At 37.8% G+C, this 20,994-nt stretch overlaps 1 protein-coding gene across 1 annotated transcript in view; it reads left to right on the plus strand.

The window, feature by feature from the left end:
* The window catches only part of tmem8b (transmembrane protein 8B), a 36,104-nt gene extending 17,548 nt beyond the window's left edge, over positions 1-18,556 (plus strand). The window contains exons 7-13 of the mRNA XM_026187552.2: positions 2,608-2,704; positions 2,896-3,019; positions 5,444-5,586; positions 7,973-8,151; positions 11,138-11,284; positions 14,483-14,599; positions 17,445-18,556. Of these exons, the coding sequence (XP_026043337.1) occupies positions 2,608-2,704; positions 2,896-3,019; positions 5,444-5,586; positions 7,973-8,151; positions 11,138-11,284; positions 14,483-14,599; positions 17,445-17,780 (1,143 nt within the window). The 3' untranslated portion in view covers positions 17,781-18,556. The remainder of the gene's footprint in view (positions 1-2,607; positions 2,705-2,895; positions 3,020-5,443; positions 5,587-7,972; positions 8,152-11,137; positions 11,285-14,482; positions 14,600-17,444) is intronic.
* Positions 18,557-20,994: the final 2,438 nt, after the last annotated feature.

Here is a 20,994-nt window from a genome sequence, read left to right on the forward strand (position 1 = left end):
ATCAGTAAAATATCAAAGAAGCAAGGGAATATCGTTGTTTCGAGTGCATGAACGGTTTGGATGATAGATTTGAGAGTGATCACATCTCTGTATCTTGAGATAATCTTTCTTCCTTAATTGCATGTGTTTCCTGGGGAACCAGGATGTTTATGGGCAGATAATGAAATGAATAAATGAATCACTGAGATTCATTACTGGTGGAATAATAAATCATATTTAAAAAGTGCATTGATTCTGAAATAGTCTTATAGTTTTTTATATTTTAAAAGGGGATATAATTTCTAAAAAATGAAAACAAGCTACACATGCTCCATTGATTTTTGAACATCTTTAGCTTTCTTGGCTAACCAGGTTGGGTGCACTTATATTATAGATGTGCTTTTTTAACTTGCAAATAATTTACACACATGTGTCTGTCATGTTATTTTGAGTAAATACACCAAAAACAGGATGGACATCGTCACATTTTGGCTTCATGTAAGCTTTAACCCTGTAACAATTTTCATAGCAGCTTGAATTGCAGGCTGGGGTAGGTCGAGCACTCCATAGTGGGATTTGTTATTTCATATGCGACAGCATACAGTTGAATCCTCGCTAAACCTTGACAAAGTATATTTTGTGTGACAGTGCAAAACCTCACGATTCTGTCAGTTTAAACGGCTTTAATACTGCAGTATTACTGAGTCAACAGATGCTCAGGAATGCATATGAGGCCAGCAAAAAAGGAAGTTAAGATTGGTAACTTGTTTTTTAAGAGTGAATTCCAAAAAAGTTAACTTTGAGAAAAGACTGGGACTGTAATCACAACAGTTCAAGATGCTAAGAATTTACAGTTACCTCTAGTATGTCTTTTTTTTTTTGGTTTGTGATGCCGTAATTTCCCATACATGCTTAAAATAATAATAAAGTAATATGGATGTTTATTTATTTATTTTAATTCCTCTATCTTAATTGCCCTAATTAAAAAACAAATGTCTAATAATTAAAGTATGTTTTCTGTTATTTCCTTTGCATCATTAACGCTTCACACACTCTCATTTTGCTCAATTAAAAAATATGTCTCTTTTGACTTTTACACTGAGCTTTGTGGAGCTTTCTAGTGTACAAGAACAGCCGACAGCTTTGTTGTTCTGAATGAAAAGTTAGGAAATCAGTGTCACTGAAATGTGTCCTCATTAAGGTATCAGACTATACCGAACTTTTTGCTTATCCATCTATCCTTCCATCAGTCCATCCTCAAGTCAGGGTGAGGGGGAGATCCTATTCCAGCTGTCACAGGGTGAGAGGTGGGGGTACAGCCTGGACAAGTTGCCAGTTTATCACAGGGTATACATCACAGTAAAAGTATAAATTTAACCATTTAGTGGTGTTTAAGAGCAAGGGAGAAGATTATCGAATAAGATTCACCAGGAATCATCCTTTGCTGACATGAATGGCTGGATAAACCTTTGTTACAAAAGAAAAAGTCAGAGGAAAGAAATCACAAAAAAATTAATGTGTACATACTTGTACTTTTATAATAATCCCTCTAATAGTGCTTGACTGGTCAATTGGCACACCAACCTTGCCATCTAGCTACATTGACTACAAACATCTCTACTTTGATGGAGCTCTTTGACCTGCCAATTAGAATCATATTATCTGGCTTTGGGGTGGCTCTTGCCTGCTTTGCTCTCCCCATGTTTGCATCTGGTGAGCCACTTTGATATTTGTTGCTTAATCCTTTATCCTCAAACTGTAGAGGAGAGCCAGGATGAAGGAGGGGGAGGGTGTGGGGCTCTCTCAAAATGCCACTGGGTGTGATTTAGTCTTCCCACCAAGAGAATAGAGGCCAGATGGTGAGTTTAGGAAGCCTGAAATCTCAGCACCTGGCAAAGTGTTTGTTAGTCATTGCATTAATCAACAACTTTGCCAACTCCCTATATATACATTATGCCCATTTTTTGCTAAGAGGGTGATAGAAATCTTATGTATTTAAGAAATAATTGTCTAAAGTTATCCCACAAATGTATATAATGTGGTGAATTTCTGAATGTAAAGTTTTCGTCAGAAAGTCTTCTGATTTTTAGCATACTTTGTGGTTTAGTAACTGACCCATCGCTGTACCCACCTACACACACAGAAACAAAAGATGGAGACTGGGTAAATAATGGAGGGGCATTTTAAAACTAATAAAGTGTCAAGTTTGGTGCTTGAGTGCAAATTGACACATCTAGTTTGCTGCTATTTATTGTTTACCAATAGACCAATTTGGACAGCTGTGGCCTCCCTTCACCTCTCTGCAGAATGAACCAATTTGTATAAGCATATGCAGTTCCCGACGCTTGAATAATTCTCCTGGATTTCTTTCAATGCATGAGCATGTTAATGTATAATTGATGCTTCAAGGCGATAAACTGCCAACATCTTCACTTACTGTAGGTGCCTCTGGCAGACAGAGAGAGAGCACTTTACTTGATTTGTTAGTTTTAAAGTTTACTATCTCGTGGCTGTGCAGAAAATAGACCTAAAGGTAATCATGAACAGTGTTAGCTCACCAGAATGATAGCAGCAGATGGTTGATGGTTGGACGGATGAATGACGTTTGATTATGTGTTTTTCCTGCAGTCTACGCTGAAAGGAGCTAATCTCACAGTGTTTGGCTGCCTCAACCACGGGATGCCACTTTTCTTACGCGAAAACACATCACTGAAATGTGAATCAGGTATGCCAAATTTTGCTTAAACAAAACAGCCACATAGTGTGTGATTTTGAATCTAAGCAAGTTTATTAGTAGAATTGTGAGAACAGCACAAGTAATCGATATTTTTGCCTTGTATGCGCAAAGCTTATCTAGTTATGAACCTTCTCTGTCACAGCTTGGACTGTGTTTTATTGTGTTACCTTTTTCTTCAGAATCAGTGGCAGGGTTTTTCCTCTCTGTGAACACCTCCACTAATATCACCAAACTGAGGATTCCCTACCCACAAACAGGCACCTGGTACCTCAGTCTGCGCTCTCTGTGTGCTACTGAACATGGGTAAGACAGAAAGCACTGCTTCCCTTGAGAACTTTACCTGTTTGTTGGTTATGTATTCTATTTTATAGAGCTTCATACCAGTCTCCATATTTGCTATATATTATCTGTGCTTTACATATAGTGTTGTAACTGCTGTAACTTTCTCATCTCATCTTATCCTAAATATATATCAATTAAACCAGCGGTCCCCAACCCCCAGGGTGTGAAATTTCTGGTTTTCAGGGGTTTTATCGTTTTTATCGTTTTTATTGTTTTGTTTTTTTTTAAATCGTTTTTATCGTTAAGTCCGTGGCGCAAAAAAGGTTGGGGACCGCTGAATTAAACCAAGTTTTAGTATGTGTTTTTATGCCTATAAAGAGACATTATTTCAGTTTTGGAAATTAATATTTGCTCTGTTAAAATTGTGATACTTGCTTTTATGGTTATACACTAAATATGAACCTCCTGTCAAACAGGAGGTTGAAAAACTTGGCAAAAAGTCTTGATAAATTGGGTCCAATGGTAAGAATCCTTATAGCTATGCCTTCTTTAAACTATTCTTTAAAATTGTGTAAACTATAATCTCCTGAGTGCTCAACCTAGAAAGTCTCAAAAACATCTTTTACAAGCAGGAATTCAACAAAACAAGCTGAACGTCATACATTTTGACATAAATTTATGACATTCTCATAATCAGTTCTTCGGCCAGGTCCCAATGCTCCACAGCAACCTCTACGAGACAATATTTGCTGTCAATTACACAAAGACAATTGCAAAATAGGACATTCATATCTTCTGAATTTGTCAGCATAACACAATCACTAGTTTGTTTACCAAAATAAATAATTCATTGCCATAATGAAGACACCATGCTTTCTGTTTGAATGACGAAGCCTCCCTCATTGAACCACATCCTCTGCCATCTGTCACCCAGCAGACTGATTTGGCACTGGCTTCATAAATGTGTGTATGGTGCACACCAAGCATATGACATAAAGGAGGGGTAGATTTTGAGGTTTATCCATATTTTCACACTTACCACTTTTTTGCACACATCATAGTGAATTTTAAATCAAACAATCAAGTTGTAATCGAAATGCACACATCCAGTTTTAATTCAAAGGGTCCAAGAAAAGTTTGCAAAAAGCTTTTTAAAAAAAATGCTATTGCAACGCTGTTTTATTGGTAGTGGTATTTGGATATTAATAGTATACTTTGTAGGTACCAATAAGGCTTTGGCCTACTGCAAAGGCCACACCAGTGTCCCTCTCTTTCTGTTTTTCTCTCCATGTTTATGTAAGTGTTACTTAACTTGTGAATTCAAGAAGTAAAGTATTTTTCTCTGAGGGTTATTTAAAGTCGGTGCGAATCATGTCAGAGAGAGAAGTTAGAGCGAATGTTTTCATTAAGTTTTGTTGTTGTAATGTTATATACGAGTTCGTAAGTATTAGCAATTCAGCAGATTGAGCTGTTCTGGCGAAGCCTTTATGGCACAAAAATGTGAACAGAATGAAATTAAGCAGATTTTTCCCGTCCCACTTGGGAGTTCCAATTGAATTTGAATAACAGATAATAACAGATGGTGTGGGACGTGGACTCATCCTCACACGAACACTTAGCTGATGTATGAAAATGCAGACAAAGATCAGAGTGTTATGTGCTAGATTTCCACGCATTTGCATATACTAAACCAATCAGGTGTCATTAGATGGTAAATGACAGGTGCCCTTCAAATATACAGTTAAGCTGATGTATACAACTAAATAAAAACAAAATAAATAAAATGTTGCAGAAACACATAAAGAAACATATTTGAAGTTTTATTCTCTTTAACTGATTGATTAGCAGTTTTTGTTTTTGTAGTGTTAAAGATGAGCAAATTAAGTAAGTAACCTCTGTCTGTGAATATGCAGTCACCTGTAGACTTAGAGTTTTGTGAGAAATTACAGCTGAGTTACCTATTCAAAATAATTAATGACGGTTAAACTAGAACCCTTGGTGGAATAGACATAATTTACAGAAAATTAGTTTTGTAATTGCGTTATAAAGCTGGAGATTTCCGAGGCCTAATAGAATGAAGTTGTCTGACATCTAGCAATGCCGAAACAACCTTTTGATCTCCAGTGTTTTGTGGTGATGAGGGCTTCTGGAGGACACAAGAAAACTAGACAAAACCCTGCAGGCGCCTGAGTGGCTTTGTGAGACAAAGCTCTAAAAGAGCTTGGAGTGATATGTGAATGTCAGCTGATAACATGTTCACAATAACAATGCTGTTATATTTGTATTTAGTAAGTATATTGTTTACCAGCTTAATTTGGAATGCTAAAAAGTGTGCACAGCTATGCAGTCTATAGATCTGACACATTTGGCCATAAACAAAAATCATTATGCAGATGAAAAACAGTGAAGGCATCACCTGCAATCATATATTTTTGCCTTTTCCAGATTTGAGCAATGCAGCAATGTAACTGCAGAGGTTTATATGCGTGCATACCTGACTCCGTGCATCAATGACTGTGGGACGTATGGACAGTGCAAGCTTCTGCGCACCAACAATTACCTTTATGCTGCATGTGAATGCAAAGCAGGTAACATTTTTTTTCCAGCTTAAATGGACAGCTTTGTTAAATCCTTGTTTATTTATTTGAACTTGTAGTGCACACTGTCAATTAAATTGAAACGAGGTGGTCCGGTAAAGTCTTTTTTGATTCTGTTTTAATATCTAAGTCATGCAGTTATTAATAAAAGAGCGGAAGTTGTTTTATGTAAGGGAAAAATAATTAGTACTGTATATATTTAACAACCTCCTTAAATATTTATCAGTAATTAATTAGTAATTAATAAACAGCAAGCAAGTGCAACCCTGAATGTATAATTACACTTGTCTGTCAAAAGATTCTTTCACATATGAAAGATAAGACAGAACTTTTCTTTGAGAAAATAGGTCATCACTGCTGCAAAGAATTCCTAATTTGTTGGAAAAGACATCATGCGGAGTGACAAGAAAATGAGAGCGAGCCAGGTGGGATGGCACAGGTCATTTTCCAAAATTGAGCTGACAATTCTGCAATTAAATTGTATGTGCCACTTTTCAGTGACTCATTCAGTGGCCTGGTATTAATCTTCTAATATAAGGCATTTTGATAAGACAATAGAACACAGTTAAGTAAAACGGACTTTTTTAGGTTCTTACAAATTAGGCATCATCTATATAATTTTATACCTAAGAGAACAGATCTTTTTTCTTTACCTGTTCTGAGTATATTTGTCAAGGCTTATCAGGCTGACACAGGCCTTAAGGTGATTTCAAGATTGTACAAGGGTATACAAGAGGTTAAGAAGTGGAATACTACCTACATCAAAAAAAAATGGGAAAATGAAACAAATATAGCAATATCAGATAACATTTGGTATGAGCAGTGCGCTTTTCAGTGGAGAATTTCTAGTTCTAATACATGGAGATGTTACGGTTGGAAGAGTATCTGTAGGTTTTTTATTACCCCTGCACAAAGTAAACATTATTTTAATCACTCTAATTGCTGGAGAAATTGTGGGGCCCAAGGAGTAAAACATTTTCATCTGTTCTGGTCTTGCCCAAGGATCAACATTTTTTGGGTATTGATCCACTCTGAGTTGCAGATTATTTTTGGTATGCAGCTTCCCTTTAATTGGGACGAACTTTTGTTTGGATATTTATACTCAGTAAATGTAGATAAAATGTCTAAGCAGTTGTATGGTATCCTGAGTTTGGCTGCCCGTAAAATTATTACCAAGAAATGGCTTAGTGTGAAAATTCCATCACTGGGTGATTAGCATGAGACTGTACATGGGATGTTTAAAATGGAAAGAATTACCTTCATTAAAAGACTCCAGTTTGATATATTTAGTGAAATTTGGGGTAAATGGAAACACTACATCCGGTTAAGGAGACCCGATCTTGTTTGAATCTCTGTAACTATATATGCCACATTTCTGAATCGTTATGTGTTTATATGTATATGTTAGTATGTATGAGACTACAAGTGAACACATATGTAAGTAGGTATGTGTATGTATGCTTAAGAATATGGGTGTGTGAGTGAATATGTGTGTGCGAGTACATACACACTAGAGGGTACACCCGTCTGTTTTTCTTATTTTTATTTATTTATTTATTTATTATTTACGTCTGTTCTTGATTATATGTTTATTTTGGATTATTTGTGTTTATATAGGTTGTTTAATAAAAAGAGAATAACAAAAAAAAAGACAATAAAACACAGTCTTAATTACCAACAGCTTTTCAATAAAAGATGAGCTTATGAAACTAAACAAAGCATGTCCTCTGAGGCTTTTTTAAATCCTGCCTTTGATCTTCTTTTATCAGAGTTGGTTTCTCCTCAGTTAAATTCATTGTCATACTTCACATGTGTGACTACTTCCTGGCAGACGCTTTGCATTCAGCACTTGCCCTTGGCCCATCTCAGACTGCAAAACCTCTGTTCAACAGTGCTCACGAATATTTAATTCACACTGTCTTATTCAATCAACCACTTGATAAAGATCCAATGTACCAAAGCGGGGGTGTTTTAAAATAGAAGTGAGTTCACACCAGGAGGCTCTATTATGCAGGATAAACAACTTCACACATATCTGTTTTTGATTATTTTTGCAGAGAAATGTCTGTTCATAGCAAAAGGCTGCTAAGGCATTATTCTTGTCAAGAGATAATAAATATTTCATACATTTTAAGAGATTAAGGGTTTGAAACAAACAGTTTCACCTGCTGGGGAAACTCTTCTCATTCATAAACCAAAACCACGTTTTTCCTGGAATTGATTGAGGGTTTAAGGAAGTCAGGCACCATTTATGCTTTTCCCAACATGTAAAGCCTGTTAAAAAACAAAAACAAAACAAAAACCTGTCTTAGAGCTTTAGTTTTTTAGGTGAAAGTACCAGATTTACTAAGGTGGTCTGTGTGTATTGGTATTTTAGGCTGGGATGGATGGGGGTGCACAGACAACTCAGAAGCCTATTCGTACAGTTTCCAGCTCCTCTCCACCCTGCTACTCTGTCTCAGTAACCTGATGTTTGTCCCGCCCGTGGCCATCGCCATCCGAAGCCACTACCTCCTGGAGGCTTCGGTCTACATCTTCACCATGTTTTTCTCCACTGTGAGTGAAAAGTGATAACCTAAAGTATATTTTCCTTTTATTTAAGCATGGTACTTTGCTAATAAACAGTTGGTATCAGTAATGCACAAAAGTAAGCATAAAGAAAGAAAGAATCACAAAAGCAGATGTTTTCCGAAAGTCATCAGATTGTGGCAAGGCGAGCTTTAATAGGAAACACATTCTGCATCAAATTCCCGTGTATGCAGATGACATACTCCTATTTCTGAGTAAGTCATTCCAAACTACACCACAGTCAGAAATACTTATGCTTACAATTCTATTCTGCATTGGAAGCATTAAAATGAATGTCCTTCATTAAAACAAAAATGCTCCAGTATCTCTACTATGATCCCCTGCTCAGAGCCATAACTTTATTACTTTTCCACTACGGGAACTTCCCCCAGGCAACAGCGAATTTTAGAAAACATTTTCACTGCAAAAATGACGACAAAATTAAGTTTGGGTAAATTATTTCACCCCCACCAAAAGTACCGTTTGGCAACTAGAACTGTTAGAATCAAATGAAGTTTTTTGTTTTTGTTTTGTTTCTTTCAGCTACAGTACCTTTTAAAAAGCTACATCTAGTATATTAGCACAGAATTACAATTAAGAAATACTGACAATAAACGTTACTATTGATGCTAAGGATGAAATCTTGCTGGAGCCAGAAACAATGCTCGGTATGGCATCATTATTTTTTAATAATCTGCTGCATTTTATCCGCCTCCTAACCAAGAAGAGTGCGTTTTATAGAGTGAAAGAAAACTACATTTAAAAGCAGACCATGCTTTTTCATATCTCAGGGGACTAATTTAATATTTCTCCTTGAAGAAAAGGTTTCACATGCTTTTGTTGAGAAAGTGCCTATTGTGTAATTTTTTGAAATATTATTTAACAAAAGAAATCCTCCTTTATAAAATGATAAAAACCCCAGTTCTCCTTAAAATGAATGATGTCTCACTACGATAATGTGATATACAGTGGGGCAAAAAAGTATTTAGTCAGCCACCGATTGTGCAAGTTCCCCCACCTAAAATGATGACAGAGGTCAGTAATTTGCACCAGAGGTACACTTCAACTGTGAGAGACAGAATGTGAAAAAAAAATCCATGAATTCACATGGTAGGATTTGTAAAGAATTTATTCGTAAATCAGGGTGGAAAATAAGTATTTGGTCAATAACAAAAATACAACTCAATACTTTGTAACATAACCTTTGTTGGCAATAACAGAGGTCAAACGTTTACTATAGGTCTTTACCAGGTTTGCACACACAGTAGCTGGTATTTTGGCCCATTCCTCCATGCAGATCTTCTCGAGAGCAGTGATGCTTTGGGGCTGTCGCCGAGCAACACGGACTTTCAACTCCCGCCACAGATTTTCTATGGGGTTGAGGTCTGGAGACTGGCTAGGCCACTCCAGGACTTTCAAATGCTTCTTACGGAGCCACTCCTTTGTTGCCCGGGCGGTGTGTTTCGGATCATTGTCATGTTGCAAGACCCAGCCTCGTTTCATCTTCAAAGTTCTCACTGATGGAAGGAGGTTTTGGCTCAAAATCTCACGATACATGGCCCCATTCATTCTGTCCTTAACACGGATCAGTCGTCCTGTCCCCTTGGCAGAAAAACAGCCCCATAGCATGATGTTTCCACCCCCATGCTTCACAGTAGGTATGGTGTTCTTGGGATGCAACTCAGTATTCTTCTTCCTCCAAACACGACGAGTTGAGTTTATACCAAAAAGTTCTACTTTGGTTTCATCTGACCACATGACATTCTCCCAATCCTCTGCTGTATCATCCATGTGCTCTCTGGCAAACTTCAGACGGGCCTGGACATGCACTGGCTTCAGCAGCGGAACACGTCTGGCACTGCGGGATTTGATTCCCTGCCGTTGTAGTGTGTTACTGATGGTGACCTTTGTTACTTTGGTCCCAGCTCTCTGCAGGTCATTCACCAGGTCCCCCCGTGTGGTTCTGGGATCTTTGCTCACCGTTCTCATGATCATTTTGACCCCACGGGATGAGATCTTGCGTGGAGCCCCAGATCGAGGGAGATTATCAGTGGTCTTGTATGTCTTCCATTTTCTGATGATTGCTCCCACAGTTGATTTTTTCACACCAAGCTGCTTGCCTATTGTAGATTCACTCTTCCAAGTCTGGTGCAGGTCTACAATACTTTTCCTGGTGTCCTTCGAAAGCTCTTTGGTCTTGGCCATGGCGGAGTTTGGAGTCTGACTGTTTGAGGCTGTGGACAGGTGTCTTTTATACAGATGATGAGTTCAAACAGGTGCCATTCATACAGGTAACGAGTGGGGGACAGAAAAGCTTCTTACAGAAGACGTTACAGGTCTGTGAGAGCCAGAGATTTTCCTTGTTTGAGGTGACCAAATACTTATTTTCCACCCTAATTTACGAATAAATTCTTTACAAATCCTACCATGTGGATTCATGGATTTTTTTTTCACATTCTGTCTCTCACAGTTGAAGTGTACCTCTGATGCAAATTACTGACCTCTGTCATCATTTTAAGTGGGGGAACTTGCACAATCGGTGGCTGACTAAATACTTTTTTGCCCCACTGTATATAATCATTTATTGATAGTGTATACAGTAGTGAGTAGACATTTTATAGATAATGTATTCATACCGGAATTTTTTTTTCTTCTTTCAACAAAGCTGTAAAAATAAAATTGCAAGAAATATAGCTGCAAACATATGCTAGTGGGATTTCATACATAAATAGAGTCGGCCAGTATGTGCATGCCACTGTGTTGCAATGAATCTGAGATGAGTTTGTAAAAGAATGGTCTGTATAGCTTCTTTGTCAGTAACCAGCAATAACCTGGGTATTGCTTATTTTATTCAGCTTATCATTCAGCTCAAGCTTTTTACAGAATCAATACTTTTGTGCTGTTGTGCCGTCTATTGTTCTGACACATCTGCGTGTTTTTGTAACCTTTGTGCCTTTCTCTTCTTTTCTCACAGTTCTACCATGCATGCGACCAGCCAGGTATTGTGGTGTTTTGCATCATGGAGTATGATGTTCTGCAGTTTTGTGACTTCCTCGGGTCACTCATGTCAGTGTGGGTCACCGTCATTGCAATGGCTAGGCTAAAATCCATCATCAAACAGGTATGTGTAATTCTGAGCGAAGCCTGTTTCTACTGATACTCAGACTGGATATTTGTTTTCTTTCTATAAAACTGAAAAGTCCTGTTGTAATAGAAACTTTTCCCTTTATAAAGATAAAGATAGTGATATCAACAGTTCTTCGATACATTGATCTCAACACAAATGAACTGAGAAAATGCATGTCATCATTAACAGTGCATATTTATAAACACACTAATTTTCTCCACTCTAGCTGCAAAGTAATAAGCGGCACTTCAGCCTGGACACATGAAGTGCAGCTTAGGTCATACCCTTTTATGTGGAGATTATGTTTCTAAATGGATAAACAGCCATTTAGAAAAACAACTCAGCCTGTCACATTTGCTACTTAATAAAATGTTAGTCGTAGGTAGATGTCAGTAGATTCAGACATCCGGAAACAGACGTTTTCAGACCCTGATGCCTTTGCACTCTCCCAGACCATGAACAAAGAGAGATTAGATTAGATTAGATTAAAGTACTGAGAGGCTGTAGCGCTATAAACGAGCACCTCATATGCCTCAATTTTCAGTCATAAATGAAAAGATCAATGTGTTAAAATCAGCATTGCATGGCACTAAATTCTCTGGTTGCTGACATATTGCGTGGGTAATGGTAAACACTAACAGGTGCACCTTCTCCATGGGTCACTCCCTGGCTGCATACCAAGATGGAGCAGTCTGAGGGAAAGTGTGTGCGTATGTGTAAATGTGTGTCCATGTCCATAAATGAGACAGAGAGAGGGGGGAGAGTGGAGAGAGGGTGTGCGGTAGGAGGAGGGTGGGGAGTGCATGAACATCTGCTGTCCTCTAGAGTTTTCATTTTTGCTTAGCGCTGCAGTACGCAGTCACTAATCAAATCGCACATGTCAGGACTGGCAAGTGGGACTTTGTGCGTTTGTGTACTTGAAAGAGACACTGAGTGTGTGTATGTGTGTGTTTGTTTGTATGTTACACTAGTACTAGAGGATAAAGGACCTAAGAGCATGGAATATTGTTTGTCTCGCTGTGTAGTATGCGACTTTTGGACCCGCAAAGCTCTTAATGTCTCACAAAAATGTTGGCTGAAAATCATTTTATGCTAGTTCACATAAAGATTGAGCACCAGGAGGCATGTTAGTCTCAACTTGGTGAAAGTTCTGGATCACAATTATGAAGATAATTACACTTCATCACATCTTTGTAATTTTGCCCCTTCCTTACTGAACAGTTCTGAAAACATTGTTCTCACCAATGTAATTGCACTGTAGGACATCAAACATGTTTGTTCAGTCAATCAGAAAAAAATAGCCACATGATTTTAATTACTAGTAGCTAAATAGGTATGCCTGAAATATCTGCTGCAAATAGAAGCGCTGTTTTCTGTTTCAGTGTTTGATGCTCCAAATTTTCTGTTTCCGTTTGCTTTTCATGATATGAAATTAAACCGATATTATTCCTAATATTTGTAAAGTGACTTCACAAATAATTTGAAAATTTGAAAATATACTATAGAATGAATGAGTATGTAACCTTGCTAATAATTTAGCAGTTATTAGCAGTAATCCACAGGAATCTTAGTACATCAAATGTCTGTACAACCTTGTAAAAATGTTTTATATAGGCATATGTTAATATATTAATGGTTCCAGCATTATTTAATTATGAAATTTTTATTTAAAAGATGATAAGTTGACCTTTACTTAGCTCCACTTCATCACATACTGTTTCCTTGGCCGTTATATGACACCTCAGTGTGGTACGGTCATTAGACATGCACCAATACTATATACATTAAATCTGACACACTATATATCTTATTAAGCATGAATATATAAGTTGCAGATAAAAATAGATTGTTATTGTTTTTTTAGAATTCCTGCAGGCTCATTTGTCACTATGCATTCATGCCTGCATGCAATGCATGCTTGTTTCTGTGCCACTGTGTGATCCACCAGAGCAGCATGACTGATGACTGTTGCTGCAAAGAGTCCTCAGGCTGCACCATGCTGCTCCTTTCCTCCTTGGTGTGTGCCAATTAGTTCTATTCTCCTGCAGACAGGTCATCTCTTACCAGCTCAAAAATCCCCGATTCCTCCTCACATTGCCTACTAGACCCTAGGCATTCTGGATGGGCTCAAGTTCTCCCCGAGCATGTGTAGCACAGCTTATTGATTTTTTTCATTCTCACTTTATCTCTTTTATATCCTGTGGCTTTATGTCCAGTTGTGAGCTTGGCAATGAAATAAAATAAAATAACTGATTTTATATATCATGCGGCTCTATTGTTAGCATTTTGTTTTCACTGTTTTATTGGGGCTTTCAGCTGTTTCAAAAGAGGTCTAGTGTATTTTTCTATAAGCACTTTAAAATACCCATTTTGAGTTCACCTGAACTCTGCAGTTATTTTCCCTACGGGTACATTAAAGTGCTTGTATATTTACATAATGAGAGGCTTTTACCTTTTGGAGCACAGACTTGCATGCTGTGTGCTAAAGGTAGCTTGTTGTGGCAGTTAACAATGCAGTAAATAGCTGCCATTATTTTATATTTTCTTGTTTTGAATAGATAACATGAACAAATACTTCTATAGTGCCTCAAAACCATCTGTCAATACTGTCAAACTGTCTATGATTCTCAACCGCGAACCTGTTTGTTCTTTCATAACATGGACATCTTTAATAATAGCTCAATGTTACACGTAAACATGCAACAGCAGACTATTAACTGAAAACTAAAATTTGTAATATATTATTGTGGTGACTAGTAGAAAATAACAACATCCAAAGCCTTGTTGAACTTGTTGACAAAGCACAACAACATTTCTTTTAGTAAGGCACTTATTTCTGTGGAGCATCACAGCTATGATCTCCAATAGAACTTGATGGCAAAAAAACACGTGTGTTAAGAAAAGTATAACTCTGAAAGCCAAATAACAGGATGTCAGCTCAAAACAGAGAAAACGTGAAAGTATAGTCCACACATGAATCACCTGATGGTTTAGAGATTTGATGCAAAGCCATTTTTCCTATATGTATGGAAAAAAGATTACAGCTTTGCCACACTGACAATAGTCTTTACCTCTCCAAAGGTAGAGTTGTGCTATCGCCTGACCGCACAAATATGTTCTTGCTTGTACATGTAACAATGCTGACTGTGTTTATGGAGGGCAGTTATTGATCCATGGGTTTTTTTTTGTCAGGTTCTGTATCTGCTGGGGGCGATGTCTCTGTCCATGGCACTGCAGCTGGATCGTCATGGTCTGTGGAACCTGCTGGGACCCAGCCTGTTTGCTCTGGGCATCATGGCCGTGGCATGGGTAAGAGAAAAATGATCTCCTTATTTATAGGAACTGTAGAGAAACAGTCTAAAGCGATAAATAAGTAAAAATAAAAATATGATATGATATAAGGTAAGAACATATAAAGTAAAATAAAAATGTGGATATTACAAGTATCACACTAAAAATCTTTATCCAATATATAAATAACCTTTGAAAATTTATAGTGGGCTGGGTAAAAAAAATTTTCTTGTGCCAAAATGTATTTTATCACATTATATGTATGCTTATTAAAATTAAATTAAACCTGTATTAATCAGGTGTAAAAGCATTTCTGCTTGTATTTATAGGGTGTAAAATTATTGTGCAATAGGAGATATTTTATTTTATATTTATGCACAACATGAAACTGTTACTTTAATACATAATTTGTGTTTAACATTCACGCTGGTTCAGACATGCAAATAAAATGCGTCTCCACAGTCCCTCGAGTCCCTGATGATAGTAAGTATAAAAGGATTAAATCTGTCATGTAAGCTAACATAGGCTTGGAACATGTGCATGCATAAAAAACTGGTGGTTTTCTGACCAATGAAGCTATTTTACATTAGTATTGAAGGGGCTTTAAAAGTTTTGCAGCCTGTGGGTATTAGTCATGGGTTGTAGTTCCATTATAACTCAGCTTGTACTTTCACTGACTCTTCTTCGAGTCATAATGTGCTCCCTGAACTGAGAAGATAAAAAATAATAGTCTTTCAGGCAAGGTTCTTGTGGAAAAAAAAGCCTTTAACACCAAACCTCTGACATGAGTTTGAAAACAAGGTTTGTGGTTTCCTTGGAGAAAGCTTTGTGCTGAATAAAGTGTGGGAGTTGTAGCTCTGAGAGTTATCTATCTGCGAGCTGGAGGATCCTACAGAAATATTGGAAGACGAAGTACTGTTTAATTCCACCATGTAAACCCTGCAGCTTTAGCACAATAAGTAGGAAAGTGTATTTTTTACTATTGTCAAAAATATCTTCTTTCTAAATGCTTTAAAATAAATCACTGCAAATGTATGTAAAGCTACCGGCTTTCAATATTTGGCTGATTTTCTTTAGTCTTTGGCTGATTTGTAATTCAATTATAGATGGTTTGTTGACATATGTTATTTGACGAGTGGCAAATGATATACTGTGACAGTGTCTACGGACTGGAAGTATAAACAGAGACAGATAATCTCATCCTCCCTTGGCAAATGAAACAACAGACTGCATAGGAATAAATTCCTCGCAGCAACCTTTCCATAAAAGGCAGTTGAATCTCATGCTAATGTTGCAGTTTTTAAAGATAAACCCGGGATTCTGCTTTGATTACCTGACACTTAATAATTTATCAGCGGTTCAACAGCGTATGTCTGCATTTCAACATTCTCCGCTCCGTACTCCAACTCTGAGTCTGAGCACTGCACATTTTCTACAAGAGCCCTTTCATTTCAGCTTGTCATGTTTCTGCAAAGCTTGGCATTCTGAATGTTCTCAGACACAACCGAATTAGATCAGTCAAGCGGAGGGCACAGAGCGTCTGCTGCTGTGCAGGGGTGTCATTAGCAGCAAGAGGAAGGGGGGGGAAGTTCAACTCTGTCAATGCCAAATATCCCTAATTCTTCAAACTAAATGAGGTCCCTGCCTCATACATAAAAACACAATCCTGGTCTAGAATTATTTGGCTTAACCACAAAAGTATGCAAGGATTTTGCATTCTTCATTGTTAAATGCATACAGAGCCGTTTCGTGCATGTAATTACTTTTGTCATTCACGACCAGCTTACGTTTCCCCTTATATTGTGTCAAATTCTTCATAATAACCTTTTGAGAAAGAAAAAAAATCATTCAAGCAATCAGTGTTTATGAAGCGATGAAAATAGAGACTGAATGAAATTAAATGTTCATTTCTCTTTGCGCTGTAATAGAGGCAATCATGGGACACTTACAGAAAGCATTAGCACATATTCTCAAAAATAGATTTCATATCCAGCTCCAGCAAAGAAACATAAAAAAGCAGATAAAGCATTGACAGGCACGTCACTAATCCATCAGCTGATCCAGATGATAGACTTTTTCTGCGGCGCTAGGCATGAATACAAAATTTCATACAATAAAACCACAAGAGATTCACAGAGAATACCATCGCTCTCCACCTGCAATAAAATAGAGATGTCTAGTGGTCCCTCGCTGAAATCCCACTGGTCTCAGTTCTTTAATGACTCTCCCTGTGTGATCTCCCACTTCAATATGCTCTTTCTACATAAAAAAGTTCATTAAATTAAATTAGTAAGACCGTTAAACACAAGGCCTTGGAGATCAATTCATGTGGAAAACAAACTATGATCTATGAAAATAAACTTCACTATATAAAACACTTTGTGGTTTGCTACGCGAGACTCTGCTGCCTTTGACACACATCATGCTGTTAACATGTGAGCATAAAAGAAACACACATGACAATGTGTTCAAACACGTGTTTACACACAGCCCTGGGAAGCGCACATTATAACTCTGCTTTCTAGTCTGTGGCGATGAGGTCAGATACACATGAATACAAAAATAGATTTTTTCAGGTTCTTAGTGGTTGTTGCTAGGGTTATATTGGTTGCAGGCACCACAGCACATATGGGAATAAATTAAGTCTTTTTCTTGGTCTGTAAATAGATCTCAGTAAAGGATTGGCGCTGTGTTTTTCTTTTCATGGAATTTCTTTTGGAAGCTGTCATTTCCTGTATGAAATTATGAGTGGGTATTAAACTGTTCCCATTGGAAAATGTTACTTTGTGAGCTTTCAGAAAAAAACAGGTGTAAATAGTGATATTGATAATCTTTTTTTTTATGTGTCTGTGGACCTTGTCAGACTGTGCGCACCATCCGGCGTCGACGTTGCTACCCGCCCACCTGGAAGCGCTGGGTGTTCTTCCTTTTCCCGGGCACCATGATTGCCACATCTGCCGTGGCACTCTACGCCTTTGTGGAGACAGAGGAGAACTACTTCTACATACACAGCATCTGGCACATGCTGATTGCAGGGAGTGTGGGCTTTCTCCTGCCACCTCGAGCCAAGCCTGATGCCAAGGTGACCCCACTGAAGCGTAGGCGGGGCTGTGGCTATCAGCTGTGTGTGAATGAGCATGAGGAGCTTGGCCTGGTGGACCCAGGCATCATTTCCATCAATAGCATCTGCACCAGCTGATAAACTCCCCACTGTCAACCTTTTACCTTAGAGACACTTCATTGCCTTCTTTTACTTGGGAAATTCACACACGGGAAATTAAGCCACAGAACTTGAAAAAGCAATGTAAATACTTTAATGCCGATGTGACACTATGTATTTCTTTTTTTCTGTTGTTATTGTCATGGTAATTACTATCAATACAAATGTAATTATTATTATTATTATCTATAGTTAAAGTTCTGATGAATTGTGGGTGTACAGTGACACACTGTTGTTTGTGAATATGTATTTAAAGTCTAAGCTGAAACACTGCTGCTACCTGACAGTGACTGTAAAACTGCTTCTGTTAGTTATTTATTGGTGGTCTTGTACAGTAAACAGGCCAATTATACTATTGTAGGGGTACAGATAAGGGGAGGGATATGGACGGACATTTAACAAGGGCACGGCTTTTCTGAAATTCTTTTGGAATATATATCTTTTGCACTGAGACACAAAAAATGTTATTCTGTAAATTTTTATAAGGATATAAATTACAGTGGGCATCACAAATGTAAAACCTAGCTGTCATGTGGAATGTTAGACTGTCTTTTGCAATGTACTGCTTTTACACGAATGTGCTGATTGTTCTTGAAAAAGAACAGTTCCAAAGTCCAGTTTCCTGTGCTTAGAGAAGAGGGGAGGCAGGATTACTTCAGAGACCTCAAACCAAGACCTCACCTCCCTGCTCTTTTCTGACAGGACCTGTGTGACACCACATTCATGAACAATAAATGTTTTCTTTCTTTGCCTCAGTATTGCTTTGCTTCCTTCGAAGCTTTTAAACGTAGTGCAACTGGCAAAGCCTCCCACAAAGACATCGTAGTGCAATTCCTGGCCCTAATGGATGGCAGTGGTTTTCAGACAGTGAGATGAGATGTTGTCAAAAGCATCCTCCCAGGAATAGAGCTAAAGATAAATAATTCTCCTACAGAGCGGGAGCATGAATGCCGCTTCAGTCCATACTGTTTATATGTAGACTCTCTTCTTATATAAAGAAAAGAAAAGCTGTGAAAGTTTTATTACTGTTTGCTGTATTCCTTTTAGGCATGATCCATCAGTCGTTCTTCAATATTTATCGTTCTGGGTGGTTTCAGGTTTTTGTTCTTTTTATTTCAGAATAGATTAAATAATTTATTGTTTTGGCAGGTGTACAAGTGAAAATTGTACCTGGGCTTGATAGCCCTCCAATAAGATATGATCACAGTGCTCAGAGTGAGAGACATTTTGAAAGTACGCTCATTTAATCCTTTGACTGATACAGCATCCCTGTAGCTGTTAGCTACAGCAAAAAAGACAGAAAACCTGGAATAACAGTTTTACATCATATTAAATAACCAAATATAAGAGTTCTTTGAGTCTTAGCTTGATAACCTACAGTATCAGATGTTTTTTACATGTAAATGCAGTCAGCTGAGAGTTTAAAAGCAAAGCAGTTATATAGTATATTAGGTTATTCTCACTGCTGTTGCCCTCATACATAATATCTATTTACCGTTATACACTTTCATGTCTTTGGACCTTAGACTTTATATAAAGATAAATATAGCCTCTGGGGAGGCAGAGAGCTAGCTGTATAAAAACACAAGTCCAATTGTAAAGAAGTCTATAAGAAAATGATCCTAGTTTTCACTTGATTTGTGGCCTCAGTAAACACTTTTCCTGATGAGTTTATAATCACCATTGCCAGTTTCAAGGCTTCATCAGTGCCTGATCCTCATTTTGTACATTATGATCCTCATTTAGAATAAAATATATGATAAAGAAGGGAATGCTTTAGAGTGAAGGCTATCTCATGATTATGAGCCTGTTACTCAGTCAGAAGACATTGTGAGACCATGCAGTTATCAGTTCAGTTTCTCCACTGATTGCATTTTCCTTATGTGATGTTTCCCTTATGTGATGTTCACATTTTGATACCTGGCCAACTTTAGCATTTTGGGTCTTTTTTATTCAATTTAGTCATAACAGTCTGTAAAAATACTTAACATATGTTTACTTTGTCCCAATTCCAAACAATTCATCTCAGTCTGTAGTTCAGCTCCCATTAAATAAATAGCCTGTTGGTGCCAGCATATAAACCACACAAGGGACAGAGTTTTGCTCTGTGTGTTGCATACTTAGTTCATGCACTTTATCTATCTTTCTGTCTATCTTGGACCCACACACCTCTTACATGCTTCTGTTGCTCCTTGATAAGGAGGAGAATTTATATCAAGGAACATCTCACAGTCAGGATGATTTTCTAGATGCCATCTAGGATATAAAGTTAAAGATTTCACGTCACACCATTTGCGCTGGCCCTGGTTGCATCGTGGTGGCAGTCATGCGGGATGGCTTATTTCTTGGGCATGAGGACCATTCGCTCTCACCATTTTTGACATCCATTTCCCCCCCTTGATGGCTGCTGATGGGACTGTTTGGGAGCAAAATGATGGTCAGTCTCATCGGTGTTTTCAAACTCACTGTTATACTCCGAATTAATGATCCTGCTGTAGCTCACTTGATTGAGTAGGTGAGCCATATATTGAACATTAGAGTCCTTACCACAGGACGAGTTTGAGTTTGCCCCAGACTGTTTCCTGTATTTTAAACCCCTCCTCTCCCAACCCTGCTGTCCAATAAAGAAGGGTTGGGATCCAACAAAGGCAAAAGGACTCTGTACTGAAAAATCTTCTTCCAGACTTTCTCTTTTGTCTGAAATCACAAAGTTCTCTTAGAGAATATTTTCACCATTTTGATTGAAAAGCAGGCACAGGCACAGCTACTTGTTGTTTCCTGTCCCTGATTTACAGTTGTGACAGAATGTGAAACAATACAGAGTAGTTCTCACAAAACAGAGTGTAAAATGTGCAGGAATGCAGGAGCAGAGAGTTGGAGGGTTGGAACACAGACACACAAGAAAAACACACGTTGTATATGTGCTTATATTATAATTTATATGTCCTTTTCCATAAATGCGACAAGGTGTCTGAGGTTGAAATGATATCAAATCACATAATGTTTCTTTTGGTAAGCATTGGAAACAGGTCCAACACCTGAACACCAAACAAGATTAAGACTGTTACTGGGCATCTAAAACATTTATCATCAGTCAACAGAGTCACACGTTAGATTTTTGGAAACTAAGCTAGTACTAGCATTAGCTCCTCGGTACTATCTCGTGATCCAAATATGGTTATGTTGAATTTTT

This window comes from Astatotilapia calliptera, chromosome 12 (assembly GCF_964374335.1).
Source record: "Astatotilapia calliptera chromosome 12, fAstCal68.1, whole genome shotgun sequence".
Classification (NCBI taxonomy): domain Eukaryota; kingdom Metazoa; phylum Chordata; class Actinopteri; order Cichliformes; family Cichlidae; genus Astatotilapia; species Astatotilapia calliptera.